At 37.2% G+C, this 20,211-nt stretch overlaps 1 protein-coding gene across 1 annotated transcript in view; it reads right to left on the bottom strand.

Annotated features, from left to right (window-relative positions):
- Nucleotides 1-3,212: 3,212 nt before the first annotated feature.
- Nucleotides 3,213-20,211, bottom strand: part of LOC123663605 (fatty acid synthase-like) — a 51,500-nt gene continuing 34,501 nt past the window's right edge. Inside the window, exons 26-41 of the mRNA XM_045598277.1 lie at nucleotides 14,747-14,918; nucleotides 13,792-13,904; nucleotides 13,017-13,181; nucleotides 12,468-12,640; nucleotides 12,356-12,415; nucleotides 12,244-12,303; nucleotides 12,132-12,191; nucleotides 12,020-12,079; nucleotides 10,474-10,680; nucleotides 7,609-7,711; nucleotides 7,382-7,535; nucleotides 6,252-6,402; nucleotides 5,660-5,807; nucleotides 4,765-4,941; nucleotides 3,950-4,052; nucleotides 3,213-3,869 (exon numbers count right to left, since the gene is read on the bottom strand). Coding sequence (XP_045454233.1) covers nucleotides 3,280-3,869; nucleotides 3,950-4,052; nucleotides 4,765-4,941; nucleotides 5,660-5,807; nucleotides 6,252-6,402; nucleotides 7,382-7,535; nucleotides 7,609-7,711; nucleotides 10,474-10,680; nucleotides 12,020-12,079; nucleotides 12,132-12,191; nucleotides 12,244-12,303; nucleotides 12,356-12,415; nucleotides 12,468-12,640; nucleotides 13,017-13,181; nucleotides 13,792-13,904; nucleotides 14,747-14,918 — 2,496 coding nt within the window. The 3' untranslated portion in view covers nucleotides 3,213-3,279. The remainder of the gene's footprint in view (nucleotides 3,870-3,949; nucleotides 4,053-4,764; nucleotides 4,942-5,659; nucleotides 5,808-6,251; nucleotides 6,403-7,381; nucleotides 7,536-7,608; nucleotides 7,712-10,473; nucleotides 10,681-12,019; nucleotides 12,080-12,131; nucleotides 12,192-12,243; nucleotides 12,304-12,355; nucleotides 12,416-12,467; nucleotides 12,641-13,016; nucleotides 13,182-13,791; nucleotides 13,905-14,746; nucleotides 14,919-20,211) is intronic.

Raw genomic sequence — 20,211 nt, 5'->3', positions numbered from 1 at the left:
GTGTCCCAGGTTTCATTTATGGTTACTTCCTCAATTTCCAAGGTTTCAAATCTATTTTTACAGTGTCAGTACGTACTACTTCTAGTTTTTTGGTTTTGTGTCCCAGCCTAATTCTTGCTTTAACCTTTATACCAATCATGTAGTGGTTACTGTCGCAGTCTGCTCCTCTGAAAACTCTTACATCTTCGATGGTGCTTTTGTGTCGGTTGTCAATTAACACATGATCAATTTAATTGATGGTGCGACCATCTGGAGTACGATACATAAGGACACGTGGACTTCCACGTGCCCTTATGTATCGTTTTATGGGGGAACATCATACATACTTTTCACTACCATTGATTTGGCGGTCGCGAAGGTATTAATATAAATATATTACAAAAAAAACATAGTGATTGTTTTACGCGCAAAAAGTACGTTATTTTGCATATTTTGATTTTCAAGTTGTTTGGATGTATCCTAAGTCGTCTTTTTACCCGACTGCAAAGGAAGGGTTATGTTTTTCGCGCGTACCTTACCGTAACTTTTGTACGTTTCTTTTTTTTGTTATTATTATTATTATTTTTTTCTTGCTTGTTTCTTTTTCTTTTATGTTACATGTATTGTTTCTGGTTGTACAATAAAGTATATTTGTGTTTTGTATGTATGTATGTATGTTGTATTCTTTATTACCTCATATCTACTGAACGGTTGAACGCATTTACATAATTGAGGTATAGTTAGATTTGTGTTTTTAGATCATCATCTTCCTGCCCTTATCCCACTTATGTAGGGTCGGCACAACATGTTTTCCTCTTCCATTCCTCTCTATTATTCGTCACTTCAGTGCTTACTCCTTTCTTTCTCATATCCTCACTCACACAATCACACAATTTTTAGATAGGTGACGTTAAAAAAATCGAAGCTAAAATTAGGTTCTAAAATATTATTACTTTACTATTAAGTAGATATACTTATTAAATCAGCATATTTTTCTTCTGAATTAAATAATGTGCTGTGTGGTTACGGCAGTAAAGAATATCGCAACCCCCTCTCTTCCCGTGGGTGTTGTAAGAGGTGACTAAAATAACACAGTTCCACTACCACCATGGAACTTAAAAAGCCTACCGATGGCGGGATAACGATCCAAGGCTTTGAAATACACAGGCCGAAGACGTGCGGTGACGGTGCGTCTTCGTTGCGACAAAGCTAGCCTTGCGGTCACCAACCCGCCTGCTTAGCGTGGTGACTATGGGCAACATACATGAGGTCACGACATTTTTGGCGCGAACTTGTAGAGGCCTATGTCCAGCAGTGGACTGCGATAGGTTGAAGTGAGTGAGTGAAAGTAAATAAAATTGATTGAGGTTTGATTGATAGAGGTTAAGTCGGCTGACGTCACCTTACAGCAAGTTCCGGTCATACGTTGATGAATCTCTCACAATTAAATCTACAATTTACGGTGTGCCTGCATTTGCTTTATTAATGTTTGGTATAATGGTAGGGCCGGCTACAATATGTGCAACAGTTACAACAGCTGAAGCTGTGGGAATAAAGTCAGGAATGTAGTCAAGTCCATGGTAAAAAAAAAAACTTACAAAGTGCTGTTTGTATATTCCGTGACTTCAAAGCTTTTAATTACGTTTATCACGGGATTTTATTAAGTAATTTTGAGTTACTAATAGGATTCGACATGGGTCAATAAATTGTACGAAGTTTTTTGGATCTGTGCTAAAAATGGTCGTTCCACAGGAATCAATCCTAGGTGTTTTTCTTTTTCTAAAATACATAAATGATCTGCCATGTTATGTTATAGTAGAATATCCAAACTAGAGACGATCTCCACCCATCTGATGACACGCACGGATGAAAATTATATATTTATAGTGTATTAAAAATTAATTGCGAACGGGTTGGCTAAAAAACTGATCAGGCTACATTATGTTTGCTAACTGCCATTAAGTTCCTTACCATAGGAACAGACGACCGTGTATGTATAGGATATTTATTTATTTATATATAACTGTGAATCCGTCTGTACAACGGTGAGTGTTCTGAAGAACCGTGTTGATATGGGCCACCAACCATTGCAACATATGCCGAAGGATAAAGTTTCATTCACACCACTTGGACGCATAGTTTGCAACCAATGTGCGAGCTTCTGAGGTTTTCCCGACGCGCGCTTGAGCGCTATAGTTTGGGTTTTTTCAAGGGCCGAGCGTATAGACATCTTTTCCCCAAAGGCCGGCAACGCACCCTCAACTCTTTTTATGTCCAGCTATTTAAAATCAGATGGATTCGTGTGCTCGTTTGCCTCCGTAAACAATTTTGAATGCTAAGTGCCCAATCTTTTAGAATAGGTTGACGACACTATAGCGCAGAAATTGAGTAAGGGGGCATTCATTAAATACGTGAGATGTTTAAGGGGGGAAGGGGGTCGATTCAAATCTCATCTAATCTTACGTTGGAGAGAGGGGGGGGTCTCGGCAAATGTCACGTAATTTTTTTCCTGATTGAAAAAAAAATTAAACTACTTTGGTCCATTTAATCCAGATTGTACATGTTTAAGATTTAATCTTAAGCGTAATCGTAATACGATTAATATCATTCGCTAATTCGTTCGAAAGAAAATAATTTCATTCATACTTCGACGTTATACATCTACTGACTGTCTGATTTGTTGATTGTGTCTGACTAGTAGTCTTAACTAGTCGTAAATAAAAGCACGAAGCAATTTTTTTTTCTTGTTACAATAACAATCCATTGCGTTTACGTAAGAAACCCACATTTTGTAAAATCTCACGTGAGATTGGGGGATGGGGGAGGAGCTTGAATAAAATCTCACGACATCTCACCGGGGGGAGGGAAGGACAGAAAATTTAAAAAAACACCTCACGTAATTTATGGACGTCCCCTAATCAGACAAAAAAGTTTGTGTCTATGTTCTTAAGTTCTTCTTACTCAATTCTTATGTCTTTTGATCGTTTGCCTTTTTAATTACTACGTAAAATATATTTTAACCTATTGATAGGGGTTTAAGTACGTAAGAACAAAAGAAAAATGAATTAATTCTATTTGCTCATATATGTTTTTGTTATATTTTTTTCATCTTAACACAATAAAGTTTGTAGTACTAACTGTCAATGTTATAAAATGGACGGGTTGCGATTTTTTAGTAACTCTGTTAGTTGACTACATTAGCATTATTTAGACGCATAATTCAAAAACTTCAATTTTAAACGATATAATTTATTGATAAAATTAAAAGAAAGCATTTATTCCAGAAGCAACATAAAACAATTACTGTTGGTTGAAAGCGTTCGACATGATACAGTTAGTGTCAAGGACGTATGTTTCACAAAGGTTCTTCTTTTCAAACGCTGCCAAGATCGCGGGATCTAGGTGGCGATTGACAATGTTACTGCAACTTAGATCTTCGGCAGCGAAGGCGAATGGAGCTTGTACTTCGTATTGTATAACAGGCTTCAAAGAGTATTGTTGTAGGTTTGAGGTCTTACAAATCTTGCTCGATCGAGGACGTATAAATATCACTTGAGAACGAAGTTGCCGAGGTTCGTAATTATAACGACGTACTTGCAAAATTCTTCCGTAGGCTGCTTTGATGAGCTCCTCGGTGTATTGGTTTGAATGAACCACTTGACCTGATGCCAAATTAACACAAGCGCTAACTTTTTCGTTCCAAGACAGTTGATTAGACAGTACACTGTCCAACTTTTCTGTATTTTCATTGTTTGTCAATAAAGTGTACATGTGACGTATAACAGCGTTCTGGAGCTCGTCGTCAGTTTTGTAATCTTTAAGTATTTCTGCAAAATGTTCCTGTATCTCTTTTGGTGTGCCCCCGAGACAAAAAACAGTGCCAGTTAATCCTGAAAATTTGCCAGAGTGAAGTAAAGGGAGTTGCGGATCAATACAAAAAAAAGATTTTTTTTTCACAAATTTTCCTTACCTTTGTCTTCTAAGATTGCAGCCATTTCTAAAGCTACCATTACACCGCTCTCGTAACCCAATAAATAAAATCCATCCGGTACTTTTGTTTTCTTAAGGAGCGTCTGAAATAAACAAACATTAACGAATCAATGTTTGTTAAACAAGGTTTTTGAACCCGCGACCGACAGCGCAACAACTCAAACCAGTGCTGTGACAGTTGTGTCAACGCGTCGTCACATTAAAAATGATTAATTTAATGAAACAACTTTTTTCGGATTTTATCGCGGTTTATTATTAACTTTTGATTCCCGACGTTTCGGATAGTTTACAGCAACCATGGTCACGGGAGGTCCGAAAAAAGTTGTTTCATTAAATGAGTAAAATTCGCGTAAACATTAGAAAACAATAAATGATTAATTTGTTAAAAACGACTACAATTTTAATTTGATATCCGATTTAGTTTTTATGCTTGCTTAAATAGACACATTTTTTATCTTTATTTTAAAAAGAAACAAATTTTATCATTCTCGCAACATTTTTTATTGATGCTCAGTACCTATCAATCGTAGCTTTAAATAATATAAAGAAAAGTGAACCAATAGTTCCTAGGACTACCATAACACCAGAACTATCGCAAATATTGATCGATGCGCTGCTGATCGTACCCTTGACCCTCCCAATGAGTTTTGGCTACCTTACCGCCTACATCATCTATGATTTTCTGCGAGTTGATGTACTTCCCCGGTCGGTTTGGTTCAAATTTTGGTCAAGACATTTCTAGCTGTGCCCTAACTTAATAAAAGAAATTTCAGGTTTGTAATATTTGAAAGCAACCTTTGCGAATCGGTCAGCTATGTCCCGCACGGTCTCGTGCGGGTCGTCCAGGCCGGGCTGCATGACGAGCGCGGGCAGCTTGGAGCGCTCGCACAGCGTGCGGAAGCGCGCGTGGTGCCCGTCCGCGCCCGGGACCACGCACAGGTACGTTTGGTTTACGTCGAATTCGTCGTCGCACTGTCGTCATGTTTAATTATTCATTACTCGCATGTTAATAAAACACGAATCGATACAAAGTTGCTACAAAATACAATTTTCTTTTGTGTTTCAATGACAGCCGAGCAAAACATACAATTTAAATGTATTCATTTAATTTTATTAATATATAGGGCGTTCCCTGGCCAGCGTGGTGACTATGGGCAACACACATGAGTTCACGCATTTTTGGCGCGAATTTGTGGAGGCCTATGTCCAGCAGTGGACTGCAGTAGGCTGGAATGATGATGATGATGATGATAGGGAGTTCGACTATTTACTGCGTTCCTTTAAATAGGGCGTCCAGTAGATGTTATAGCTCACGTCCCGCGTGAAAAAAATTCCTAGTCTAGCTCACGAAAGCACAAATACAATAACGAAATCGGGCTAGGATTTTTCAACGTCCGGTATAATTTGTTATTTACAATTGGAATCAGTTGTATAAATTTAATTATACTTTATAAAAGGACTAATTATACTCGTATATCGTATAACGTTTATACTATTTTGACATCATCATCATCATAACAGCCTATACAGTCCACTGCTGGACATAGGCCTCCACAAGCTCACGCCAAAAATAACGTGAACTCATGTGTTTTGCCCATAGTCACCACGCTGGGCAGGCGGGTTGGTGACCGCAGTATTTTGACAAAATTAAAATAATTAATTAATTGTTTATTTTTACTTTTCGGTTTACCTCATTAGAAATGTTTGTGAGTGACGGTAAAAAGACCATTTCAGTTGTAGCTAGAAGCTCATCACAATCGATGTAGGAAATAAATGTCTCCAAGCCTTTGGTCTCTTTAAAGACCTTTTCTGAGAAGCTTTCCCCTAAGTCGATAAAGCTAGAAAGGAAAAAAACAAATCTAAGACTATATAAAAATACAATATATGTATGTATTCTAAAACACTTAGATGCCCATTTTAATAGGTATCTATTGGCTCCAACTAATTACAACTATTAACAATATAAATTACTCGAGAATACCCATAAGTCATACGACTTGCAAAGGAAGTTGAGGGGCGGTCTTAGGTACTCTTTACGTAGTCAACATACTTAATGGGAACCTTGCTTTTTTGAGTTGTAATCAAATATGGCGTGCATATGACGCGGAGAAAAAGAAAAAATATGAGCCAAATAAATCTTTTCTCAATAAAATTATGAACACATTTTTTATTTTTCAAAATAAGCCTTTTTAAAGAGTATATTACGAAACGTATTTGGGATTGGTACCTATATTTACTTGACTATTTGTTAAAAAAGAGGATTTAATGATAACTTAACGTACTTTGAAATGGTCATCAAGTCAATTTCCTCTTCACTGAGCAATGTCAGCCAGACATCTCGCAAGTGAACTCGTAAGAGTTCAAGTTTAGTGCCATCGACGCCTAAATCTCTCAACGTAGCCTTCCGTGGTGTATCCTTGGTGATTTGTATTCCTAAAATACACAGTTTAAAATCATTTACTCAATATAAATGTTTGATAGTACATGTAAATTGCCAAAGTACGCGCATTCCGAATGACAGCACAAAATTGGGTAATTCTTTTTGAAGTAAAACTTCTTTGCGCACGCTTGACTTGGGAAGTAAGCTGATGAATGCGTAACGAGAGCGTTACGAAAAATACGATCGGGCGAGGCGAATGGAGCAAGAGATAAGGTGCGAGCACACATTTTCTTTCTCTCTTTCTCTCATAGCCAGTTATAATCAGTTACGTTTCATATATCTAAGACACAGTGCAGTCCTGTTATGCAGAAGTTTAACTTCAGTCGTTTGGTCTAAAGCACACTTGTTTTTGTGGTCATTGTCAGGACAGGGTTTACATAAAAGATACATACGCGGTCGTATTTTTTTAGATAACTAGGTCGGCAAGCGAACGGTTCACCTCATGGTAAACGATTACTGTAGCTTATCCTGCAACACCAGAAGTATTACAAGCGCATTTCCGACTACTCCCTACCATCCCCAATTTCCCCAGGAGCTATGGTTACCTTACTCACAAACAGGAACACAACACTACTTAAAAATAGTTAATTTAGTTGTGATTTTCATAAGGTCAAGCTTCTACCTCAATCGGGCTGCTCCATAATATATTGAGCAGGAAATTTCCTGCTGTGCCCTTTCTCATTTTCTATCTGAGATTGAATAAAAGAGATTGCTGTTTAAGAAGTCAGAGAGGGATGAGGTTCTTGTACGTCTGATCTTTTTAATAGATTATAAACAGCTTTGTAATCTGTCGCTATGCATACTCGTATAAGTCTGCTTTAGTTTATAAATAATAAAGACCATGCAAATTTTGTAAAAAAAATATTTCGACAAATTCCTAACGGTCATTTAACGTCTTGAATATTAAGTTTTAAATTCTCATTTGCATGAGTAATGTCATTTCAAGCATAAATAAATGTAAATATCTTTTACCTGTGATTAATGCTACCTCATCTACTAAAGATAGTTGAGGAACCTGTTTCAACGAATGTATGATTACAAAGCGCTGCTTGGAACACAACGCTTGTTCAATGGCATTAACTGCGCTAAGTACTGAAATAGCTTCTTCAGATTTATTCACTGAATCCTGTAGGTATAAAAAAAAGATTAATAAAACATCTTCTTAAGGTTTTAAAATTTTTTTAATTAATAATTATTACCATTTTCAAATTAGGTAACTTGATTAAAGTTACGTTTTCCTGAATGTTTTTTGCAATCGTATTTACCCAACAGTCATTTCCAGTATTTATTATTGCGAGATACCTAAAATGATATAATGATATATAATTAACATTGTCCTTAATAATACATAGGCGCTCACCGAGTACCCCAGGGCTCCCATCTCGGACCATTATTATTTAATATCTTTATCAATGACGTAACAAAATACATTCGTAATTGCAGTATATTGCTCTATGAAGATTTTTAAAACTATTGACTCTCCTGACGTCTGCGTTATACTTCAGGATGATCTTGATAGCTTTGAGAGTTACTGTAAGTATAACCTCTTAAAATTAAATATAAAGAAATGCAGCGTTTTGACAATTTTGGAATATGGATCTACAGTTTGGAATCCCCACTTACGAAAAATATGATCGAAAATAAAATCGAAAAAATCCAATTAATATTTTTAAAACATTTGCGATTTAGAATTGCCAATTCCGACCATTCGAGCAATAAAGTCCTGGCGAGTATCACCCCATTAAATGTGCGCAGAAGCTTAAGGGACCAATTATTTCTTTATAAATTATAGTAAATTTTAATAAATATAAGAATAGTTTACATGAATTATTATTTAAGGAAAAATTGTTTTAACTGTTTAATTACTGTGTTTACTTTATGTTTAGTTTTTGTTTTCATAATGGATTGTCAAGTATTTGTTATAATTTTCTGTGGAAAATTGATTGATTTGTGTTTTTTCTTGTATTGTTTTTATTTAAGAGCGTTATGATAATTGTTTGTTTCCCAAATAAAAAAAAAAATAAAAAAAAAGATGAAATGAAATAAAATGAAATAAAATAAAATATATGTATTATTTTCATGTGTATTTATCAAAAAAAATAGTTATAGCAGTCGGCTGTCACCTATAGCACAAATATAAAGTTACTTACCTTAGGAACAGACGACCGGTGTGTGAATGTTATAAACTATACAAAAAAAAATGAAATTATCAACAACAAACATGACAAAACACAAACAAATCCTATTTCACATATCAGTCATAGCGTTAGTGACAATGGAAGTCTAAATAATTAATAATATTTTTAAACTAGCTGTGCCCGCGACTTCGTTTGCGTGGAATTTAACAAACAAGTTATTGTTTAGTTCGCAGAGTTATAAAATGAATAAATTTAATATCTAAATGTATTATCTACATCAGCTATCTGCTAGTGAAAGTTCCGTCAAAATCGTCCAGCCGTTTCAGAGATTAGCCAGAACAAACAGACAGACAGACAAAAATTGTAAAAAATGTTATTTTGGTGCAATGGTGGTTTGGTTAAATGTTGGTTGGTGGTAGTATGAACCGTGTATACATCTATATGCAATTAGTAAAACTCGGTTATTTTAATATTATAACAGACACTCCAATTTATTTATTTGTATAGATGTACTTAATTTTTTTTTAATTTTTAATGAATAATTGGTTACGGATTAATTTGAGTGAGGAGCGATTGCATAAGCATTATTGAGAAAGGGAGAAAAAATTAGATACGGTTGGGAGACTGGAAAGTGTGATGCGTACGTTTGCTGACCTTATTGACATCGACACCTTTCATCAACAAGTTGAGCCACCCAAGTCATGTTACAATTCATTATTAGAATTTTCACTGACTCTCTTTTACACCAAAAGCTTTTACTTTATTATAATAAGGGGTTGTAATACCAGACAGCTGAGCCTGTGGTAATAAGTTGCAATTAATTTTGCATTTCTGTCTACTGCTGCCAAAAATTTAACACTGAGATTTGAGAGGATTGACAAAATTGTCAGCCCATAACTAAGGACTAAATTTCAACTAGGTTCGAGTTTATGCACCAATAGCGTCTTGCGATTCAGTCAGCTCAAAGTTTTGATATAACTTTAAATATTATCATAAATGAAGATTGAGAAAAGTAAAGGACACAGTACGCTTCCTTGAGGTACACTAGCTATTGGCTTTCACGCACTGCTAACGTCCGAAGAGGTAAGAATGAAACCAGTCTAAAATAGTAGAAGAAATATTGACTGCTCAGAGAATTCCAATTAGTATGTCAAGGTCAACAGAATTGAAAGCACTGCTATAGTCTAGAAGGACCATTGCAGTGAGCTAGGAGCTATCCATTGCACCGCGAATATTCTCCGCAATATTCAGTAAAGTTAGGGGTGGAGTGGTAAAATGAGAGCCTAGAGCATTAAGATCTACAGAACTTTGGCAATTTAATGAAAAAAGCTGAATCCCCTTATTGTGACACATGCGGCCTGCTACACGATGTACACCACATATTAAGTGAATGTTATAAATACGAAACGGAGAGAAAATCATTGATGAAACGATTTAGTGTAAATAAATTTGATATGGGTACTTTTTTTTCTGTGTTAACAGAACCTTTGTCTGATGCAGCAAATTTGTTAGTTAATATGATCTTACATCATCAATGATTCTTTCTCCATTTCTTAGACATAGTGAAAATTAGGGTATGATGGGGGTTGCATGTCTGTGTAGACAAAAGTCCCTAAAAAAAATTAAAGAATTAAAAAAAAAAAACTTTGGCAAGTTTATGCGGCTTTGCCCACACCCAGAGACCGATGGAATCTCTAAGCTTCTACTTGACTGAAATCCTTAATCGTGGAACGAATAAAGCGACAGCAGACGGACAGATGTTACGTAATTTTTTATATGTTTCAAGGTTTTTGGATTTAACAGTGATATTGCTGACCAGTTAATATTTTTAAAATTCCATAAACATTTCAGGTCCATATGTTTAAAACTGCGTTGGGAGTGAAACTAATAATTAACAAAACAACTTGTAACAGCTCATATACTTACTTCAATGTTGATTGAGATATCTGCGAAGTCAACAGCAATTGTTCGAAATTTCTCGCAGCACTAGTGGCTTCCACGTCCGGCGAAAGTACATAATATATACCTTCAATACCTTTCAAGGACTTATTTTTCTTAACAATATTTGAAAGAGATCCCCTTAAGATATTCTTGTCCAACAACTCAACATTTATTCCCTGCGATTTCCAATTGCTATAAAAATATTATTAATATCATATATTTGCATAAAGTTAAAGGGAAATTAATAAGTATTATTCGAAAATAGTACAGACTTCAGGTTGAATGACAGATAGTTCGATGGAGTGGAACTAACTATAATCAGCTTCTTCGCTCCACGTTTTATTAATCTGTTTGCCAAATGCGTTCCTAGTGCATCGTTTTCCAAGAATAATAATTGGTGAAGATCAGGAGAGCAGTTTACTCTGAAACATATTTATAATTTTAACATGCACAGCGATTAAAGTAACAACCAGATAACATTGTCAAAATGACTCATTGAAATATACAATTGAATCAGCAAGTAATTTTTTTTTAATATATAGACTAGCGCTTGACTGCGATCTCACCTGAAGTCAAGTGAAGATGCAGCCTAAGGTGCGCGCTTGTCTAGAAGATGCCCATTCACTCTTGATTTAAAGATACCCAAGTTATAGTTCGTTGGAAAAACGGAAGCCGGAAGGGCATTCCAAATTTTAGCGGTGCGTATTAGGAACGAGGAAGCAAATCGTTTAGTGCGAGATCGTGGGATTTCAACCACATAGCGGTGCAGATTCATGCGATGCCTTGCGGTTCGGTGGTAGAAAGGTGATGGTGGAACCAAATTGTATAGTTCTAGAGCACACTCTCCGAAATATAACTTGTAAAATACCGACAAACAGGCAACCTTGCGCCGATGTTCGAAACTTTGAAGTCTAGAGCGAACCAGCGATTTGTCACCGGTGAGTCTTCTGGCGCGTCGATCCACAGAATCCAAAGCAGCGAGCTGGTACTTGGCAGAGCCATCCCATAAGTGGCTGCAGTACTCCATACACGATCGAACTTGTGCTTGGTAGAGAGTAAGAAGCTGTTCCGGTGTGAAGTACTGCCTGACTTTATTGAGGATGCCAAGTTTCTTACCAGCAATTTTTGCCTTGGATTTCTTGGATAAAGTGATAGGAAAAAAGGTTACAAACAATAAATAAATATATGGTGCAGAACTGATACATACCTATGAGTAGATGTATGTTCATCCAGCACAACGCCATTGCAAACTTACAACAGTTTTAATTTAAGTGAGGTAGGGCAAAGCAGAAAATATTCCGGTCAAAATCTGGAGCAGCCCAACTGACAGGTACCTTACAGAATACCATAGCTAAATGAATAAATGCTTTCAAGCAGTGGGTGTTCTTGTGGTGAATAAGGTGACCAACTAAGGTGGAGCTTCTAGGTCGGCAACGCGCTTACTGTCAGGTAGGCCGTACGATTATTTGCCGCTCTAGTTATATAAATATGAGTTTCATCTTACAAAGCACAAAACAAACGCAGCACTCACTGCGGGTGCACGGCGGCGGGCTCTCCCCGCAGGTCGAGCAGTACGCGGCCGCGGTGCCGGCTAAATACAAAGAGTTTCACCTTACAAAGCACAAAACAAACGCAGCACTCACTGCGGGTGCACGGCGGCGGGCTCTCCCCGCAGGTCGAGCAGCACGCGGCCGCGGTGCCGGCTAAATACAAAGAGTTTCACCTTACAAAGCACAAAACAAACGCAGCACTCACTGCGGGTGCACGGCGGCGGGCTCTCCCCGCAGGTCGAGCAGCACGCGGCCGCGGTGCCGGCTAAATACAAAGAGTTTCACCTTACAAAGCACAAAACAAACGCAGCACTCACTGCGGGTGCACGGCGGCGGGCTCTCCCCGCAGGTCGAGCAGCACGCGGCCGCGGTGCCGGCTAAATACAAAGAGTTTCACCTTACAAAGCACAAAACAAACGCAGCACTCACTGCGGGTGCACGGCGGCGGGCTCTCCCCGCAGGTCGAGCAGCACGCGGCCGCGGTGCCGGCTGGCGGCCTGCAGGCGGTAGGCGCGCGGCGCGAGCGGCGCGCTGTACGTCACGCGCGACAGCGGCCGCACGTACCCGCGAGCTATGCCTTCGCTCAACATGGCCTGCAACTCCTGCGATCCACAACGAGTCGGACTTAACTCAAATATTTCATTATTTCCTCTTAAACAATAAAACTCTAAAATCTTAACATAAATTGAAGCTTGCTACTCGTAACGGCACAATAAATATGTTGGATAGTGTATCCGTCAAATAAGGTTATCCTCAACCGGTGAAACTGGTCTGCGATAGTGATCAGCGATACTGGTCTGGTTTTCGATAGCTGGTATAGTATTTTGCATCGTATTTTGACTGTATCAATCTTAACGAATCTTATACAACGTATGTTGCCTATTTTGCCCTTAACCAGTAGTACTTAAATACAAGTTGTAAGATTGAATTTTTTTAGGTATTAACAAATCGAGCTTCAAATTTTAATCTTATACTTACTTTCAATTCACCCTTTTTATGAAGCTCCAGAACTGAATACATATCAATAGATACGTAGGATATTGATTTAAGTAAGTAGTTCATTCCAAAGTTGTATTCCTCGCGATTTAATAAAACAGACGTATCAATTAAAGTAGAGGTTACGCTGCAACATCTGAGGGTAGCCTGTCAATGAAATAAAATCATTTAAAATTATATTAATCTTTATAATACACGTGTAAAGACAGCTAAACAGTAACTGCGGAGTTACTTTCTGATTTTTCTCTGCAGCATCTACGTTTCATCGTAGTTTCACTTTTATCTATAAATAACACTAGCCCACAAAATAAGTGTTCTGTACCTTTGACCAGAGCCATCTATGGTTACGATGATAGAAATATACTTAACCTAGGTCGAAATATTTTTTTTGTTTGTTTTTCATTTTAAGACAGTCATTTTTGGCGGTTTTTTTTAATTTGTTCAAAATTAGAAGGTGTAAGGTTCAAACTGACTTCAAATCCAGATGCAGCGCAACAAAATACATAGCTCTAGACAGGTCTGGTCAAAGGTATAGAGTTTGTTTTTTTTTTGTGCCTGTGTAATTAATTAAATAACTAAGAGAAAATAAATATAGGGTTTAATTTGTAGAACGACGATTCAATTAATAATGATTATCAAATCTAAAACAAAAAAAAAAAAAAAAAATTCTGATGTGATTTGAAATTTCATGATTACGCATGATTTTTTTTTTAAATGTGATCACCGTGACGATGTGATTTTATAATTTCATACTAACGTTTTTTATTTCTCCTCGAGCACAGCTTATTACTATATTAACACCAAGACCTTTAGTGGCATTTAGGACAGTATCGGCAAAAGTTATGTCACGTGAGTTTCCAATGTATTCCTCTGAAATTGAAAAGTACGTTATCAATCATAGTGTTGTAAAAAGCATGTTTTGCCAAAAGACAATTTTATATTCTATTGAGTTAAGGCACAATAGGAAATTCCTTCCTCAAAATTTGGAGCAGCGCGACCTCAATCGTACAGAATATCACAAATTATATCACTTTCAAATATTGTTGTGTTCTTGTGGTTAATGAGCTGGTCAGAGCTCCCTAGGAAGGTCGAAGATATGATCAGCAACGTGCTTTTTTTTATGTCATTAGGTCGGCAAACAAGCGTACGCCTCACCTGATGGTAAGCGATTACCGTAGCTTATAGACATCTGCAACACCAGAAGCATTGCAAGCGCGTTGCCGACCAAATCCCCAATCCCCCAAGAGCTCTTGTCACCTTACTCACCAACAGGAACACAATACTGCTTAAAAACAGTATTATTTTGCTGTGATCTTCTGTAAGGTCGAGGTATTACCCCAGTCGGGCTGCTCCATATTTTGAGCAGGAAATTCCTGCTGTGCCCTACCTCAGTTAAATGCCGAGTTAATGCTGGCGATGCTACCGGAATTACTAACGTCTATAATTTACAGTATCAGTTGTACACCTATGCTGACGCTAGACCATTTCCTTTGCCCTAAGGTTGCCTGGAAGAGATCGCTTTTTAGCGATAAGGCCGCCCTTTGTACCTAATGAATATATTGTCAATTTTTTTTTTCTTTTTCTTTGATATGTATTATTTCTGTTTTTGGTGTACAATAAAGTGTATTATTATTATTATTATTATTATTATTATTATTATCACCTTACCGTCATGGCGACTTATCTTTTAAAAAAAAGCATGTTTAAAATACCTTTCAAATCCGGGAACAATCTTAGCAAGAATTGTTTTTTCTTGATGTCGCTGACCGTTGTGAAAACTTGATAACCATGTGCCAGTGCGATGGATATAACTGCTTGACCGAGGGCGCCGGTACCACCATGAACTAGTATATTCATGTCATTAAAAAATTTGCTCTTCATTCGCTTTAATGAAAAAATAAAAGTCTTTATTAGTTTGCTTGCAAACGAAAAAAAAAAACACTTTAATTACATCGACCAATAACACAACGTAAATAAACGAAAAATTAGTCAAGTAAATACGTGTTATTAGAGATAGCTTAAAAATTACTTGTCAGGTTTCGATTAAATTTAAATGAGACCACTTGACAAGCACCACTTTTTAATAATAAAAAAAAAAAATAATCAATCCACCCACTAAAAAGTTTTGAGTAAATATACATAACAATACTACTTTATACAGGATGGGGATAACAATACAACGATAAATTTGACATAGTATATGTAATGACATTCCAAGCCCACATACAAAAAATCAATAAAATCCATCCACTAGTTTAAAGTTTGAAAATGATTCTTAAATGTTATCGATTATTTCTTTAAATAGAATTGGTAATGGGGCTGATAGACGTGCGAACTTAAAGTACGAAGAAACTTCTTCTCTCGACAACATCGCAATACAGAATGAGTAAGCTTCACGTGCGTCACCGACGTCGAGCCGAGTAAGTACGCGTTCTTAAAAACCGCGTACTTTAAGTTCGCAAGTCTATGCCCCTTTAGTCACAAAATATGATTTATCATTTTTTTTTAAACTTCTACGTGATGTATAATATTAATAAACTGTCACCCGCAGGTTAACGACCCTTTGAACGCGAACGGTACAAACAATCAATTCGTCACTTCATAATATTGCTTATAATTAAAAACGTGCAAAATTGTTACCTATTTGGGTAGGTCAGTGATAGGTTAAGACAAATTAAATAAAACATTTATTAAATAGTTTTAATATTGAGTATGATCCTAATAATTTTCTTTTTATAATTTTTTTAATAATTTATTGTTTCTTTTAAGGCTTACATTTTAAATTCTGAAAATGTAAATTCTGAATCTAATATAGTTTTTTCAAGTAGATAATCTCTCGTGAAACACACATGGCATATTAAATTTACAATCTTTAATACGTAGTATTTCGTTGCCAGTAGTCATGTGACTATATTTATTTCAAGATCAAAATATTCGCGAAACTTTTACTCGGGCAATTTAACAAATGCGATAAAAAAACGAACAACAATAACAACAATTATTAATAATAAAGTACCACGTTATTACATTGAAATATTAAATCTTGCAACTGAAAAAAACAAACAACGTGGCACGTGTGTTGCACTGACCCTGAGATTGTGAAGGACAACTGGCTGTGCCAGGGCTGCCAGAAAACTCATACAAAATTTTCTGTGGTCATATTTTTTAACAAAATAATTTGTTGGCTTAAACTTCGCATAATTTTCGTTTCTTCTTATTAATTGCTTGGCTAATTAAGTGTATCATTGAATAAAATTTCTAAGTTTTGTTCTGATTAAATTAACTTCGCTGAATGCTCGTTCACATTACAGATTGCATTATAATGGGGAAAAGATAACAAAATTAAAGCAAATTGAGCCAGTGTTTTATAATTTTTAAATTGTTTTTTATTTCAAAATGTCTTTTTTTTTCAAGTCGCAATTACTACCGCAAGAGAAATTATAAGTTTCATTAGAAAGCAAACAAATACAGCCTTTATATGATTTTTCAAAGAGTCTTCATTCAAGTAAAAGCTCTAGGCACGCGTTACGTAGTTGGGTAATTCAACGAAATTTATGCTTGCCGGTGGATGACGTTTCTTTAATTATGAAATGCTTCCAGCTAATAGGAATATAAAAATCGTGCATTTTGCGTACGATCTTAGTCTAGCGATCGTACATGAGTAAAAATGCAAAAAAATCGTATAAGTACGATTAAAATCGTACATCTGGCAGCCCTGGCGCGTAGGCTAGTGTAAACAGGTTATAGGTTTTTCCCCAGTCTAATAGTTTGAATTATTATTATTATTATTATTAATTTTTTGATTTATTTTATTTTACGGTATTTTTTATTTTCTAAAATACTAAATTTCCTAAATACTTTTATGTACTTAATTTAAAACCAATCAACAAAATAAAAAAATAAAAAATCGAGAACTAGAAAATATATATAAAATTCAACACTTTTTTTTTCAAATTGTGTTGCTTCTATACTATCCGAAGGAACTTCGTTCCTACCTGGTGTCCCATGACACCACATAATTTATTTTTTTTATTTAAAAATTTTGATCCACGGGCTCAAAATGCCCTCGCCTTTTGTTAATCATGCATGCATTATAATAATACCACAGGCGATTTTTCTTTATTACTACAATCAACATTCCTGTGACTGCCTAGTAAAACTAGGAAGTGGTCCCACGCTGACGGTTTTTTTTTCTCCTTACTAAATACTCTTTATGGAGAAGTATACTCATAATTCCGTTCTAAATTCTAAACATTATTATTTTTCTTATCTACGTCTATATTTACACTTATTTGCTAGTTATCATATATGTACACTTATTTGGTGGTTATTAGGTGGCATGCGGTTATCTCAGCACACTCTTTGTCTCCTATTTGTCATGATCATTTCATGGTCATAATGTTGAGTTTTTTTTATGTCTGTAAAGACATTTACTATCAAGATTATAACAATTGACCTAAAACTAAAAACCTTAAATACATATAAAATATTATTAAAAGGAGTCCCTTTAGGCAAGGTTTCGAAGATACTCGCAGCGTTCCCCCTTTGCATAGCTAGACTAATTCGTAGACAGAGGTAGCTGCCAGCTCTTCAGTCTCCTGTGACGTCGAATAACCTTTTTGCTATTTCCTTAAAAAGTCTTATAGCGCTAGGACCACACGGATCAAGGGTCTCAACACCGAATGGGACAAAATCATATTCGAAGTCTAGACCCCTGTATTTGTATGCTTTAGTTTTTTTCAGCCGGTTCACAAGCCGCACCAGCTCTGTTGTTGGTTCCATGTAGATGGAAAGGGGCCAACGTGTCTGAACAGGTTGCATCTCATACCAGCACCCGGCCCATCTTCCATGGAATCAAACTCATACCATCCGGTCTCTTGCCATCGTCTCTTGCAATACCAGTCGGCTCAAGTAGACTTGGCACGTTGACGGTGGCAAGGGACCGGCGTATGATATCGTTAAGTGAAGTGGCCTGCACTTTTTGGCATGACAGACCGTGATGTCCTAGCTTGTCGACATCACTGCCACAGGAACATTTATGAGGAGCGCAGACCGGAACCCCAAGCCGTAGACAGGTTGCGATTCAGGGCGTGTCAGGCTCAAGAAATGTTCCTGTATTTGACGAAGGGTACGCGTGAAGCCAGTAGCCGGCCTCATGCGTACCTACGGCCAAAAGCCTAGCACGCGCCGAACCTGTACTACAGCTCAAAAGATTGTTATAAGTCAATTTGCAGTTTATGTCGTCCCAGCTCCTCTGTGAATTTGGATAAACTGGAAAATTTTGACCTGGGCTTGCAATTAAGAAAGCGTTTCTAGCTTCTTCCAAACCAACAATCTCAAAGTTCGAAGGGGATGATGATTTATGTCTTGTATGTATGTAACTTTTCCTCCAGTTTTCTTTCTCTCGGCATATACATTACTTGTTGTTGTTGTTGTGGTTTTGCACGGGCTTTTTTTAGCAACTCGACGTCTTAGTCCGCCTTTTTTGCGTGATTGGCTGAGGGCACTATTCGTGCCAGCCTAGCTCCTTGAGGAAGCCTAGCAGCCTATATACATTACTTTATTTTATAAAGAGGAGGATATAATAGAAAGGTAATGTCTACCGAGACCTAAGATTTTGGTGCTAATTAAATATTATGACTAAGTTAAGATTGCTGGATAACACAAGGTACATTACCTTAGTTTGAAATGTACCTAATGCTGAGATATAATATATTTTTTGACAGATTAATGTTTTGCTTTTTTTTGGTATCGCAGGGGAACCCATTTACGGGTGATGAGGACGCCCGGGTAGGCAGTCCTAGACCGTATGTCGGCTTCAACACTTGGGGGTGCAATACCGACCATACCCCTTCGGGAGCCTTGAGCCGCTTTAATTGGAGGGTCCCGGGGTCCCGGATCTGCAAACAACAGGATCCCTCCAGCGACAGGCTGGCCTCGGCGAAAAGGCCAGATTTCTCCTTCATGGGGACTGTCCGGCTCACGTCCGAACAATCCCGCCGACGCTGTGTCTAGCAGGACCGGGTTCCCATCCCGACCCAATACGGGCACAGGAGCGTTACTGGAGGTGCATTAAGTAGCGTCTTTTACGCACCCCCGTTCGTCGCCTGCGGACGGAGGCCTCGTTGGAGGTTATTGTTGAAATTACAATTCCACATGAAGATAATCACGCAAAGGTGGTAAAAGAAAATGTATATAAATATTATTGAGTAAATATTTAGACCGTATTCACGAGATTAACACTATGTGGATATGAACTCAACAATAATATTATTCTTTTTCTTGTATCTTGTATTATATCAATGGTTTATTAGTGAAGAATTTCGACCAACACTTTATGAAACTCTCGCTTGTTGGTAGGATCAAGGGTCGGACACAAAAGGCAGTGATGTTCCAGATGGCCTAACTCTGGAGCCTTAACTACCGGTGGCCTTGGCTTTGACCTGCCAACGAAGGCTTACTATTTTTATTTTTTGAAATGTTTTTGTATATATTTTTATTAGTATATTTTAAAATGCATCTAAAGGGAAATGTGTTGAAATAATGAATAAGACCTTAGATTAACATGGTTACTTTTATTACGAAAATCATTCGAAAACGGGATATTTACCATGTTTATTATTTTCGCTTTGTGGAGCTCGATATTTCGACATTGACTTCGAATGTCTTGATCACGAGACTTAAGTTTGCGGGTAGATGTTGACGGCTTTAGCTGTGTCCATACCGGACTAACTCCTTTCTAACACGTTTGCTGCGTAAACACTGGTTACCCCTACTATTGTTATTTTCACCCCTACCATTGTCACCTGTTTTTCGAACATTCGACATCCGATCCCGTGTTTTGCTGACGTAACTTACTGTGTCGATTCGCGAGTTGTTTATATCACTCTTCAAGGGTTTGCAAAACCAAATCACCGGATTCCACACGCTCGACAGTTGAAACCCCTCTTTCCTAAACTATATGTAGTAATTTTAATGGCTTCTCTTACCAGTCGGGGTATATAATGGAGTTCTGTCGCGAGTATCTGAGCATTATGAAACTCAATCCAATGGTTCGGTCCGGCTTCCAGAAGGTGTTCCGCGATGGCTGACTTCTTGGTGTCGTTGTTTTTTACCGCCTTGATGTGTTCGTTAATACGACAAGATACCATACGTTTCGTCTGCCCCACATAGGACT

Source organism: Melitaea cinxia, chromosome 20, assembly GCF_905220565.1.
Source record: "Melitaea cinxia chromosome 20, ilMelCinx1.1, whole genome shotgun sequence".
Lineage (NCBI taxonomy): Eukaryota > Metazoa > Arthropoda > Insecta > Lepidoptera > Nymphalidae > Melitaea > Melitaea cinxia.
This window is presented reverse-complemented; position numbering and strand designations above follow the sequence as displayed.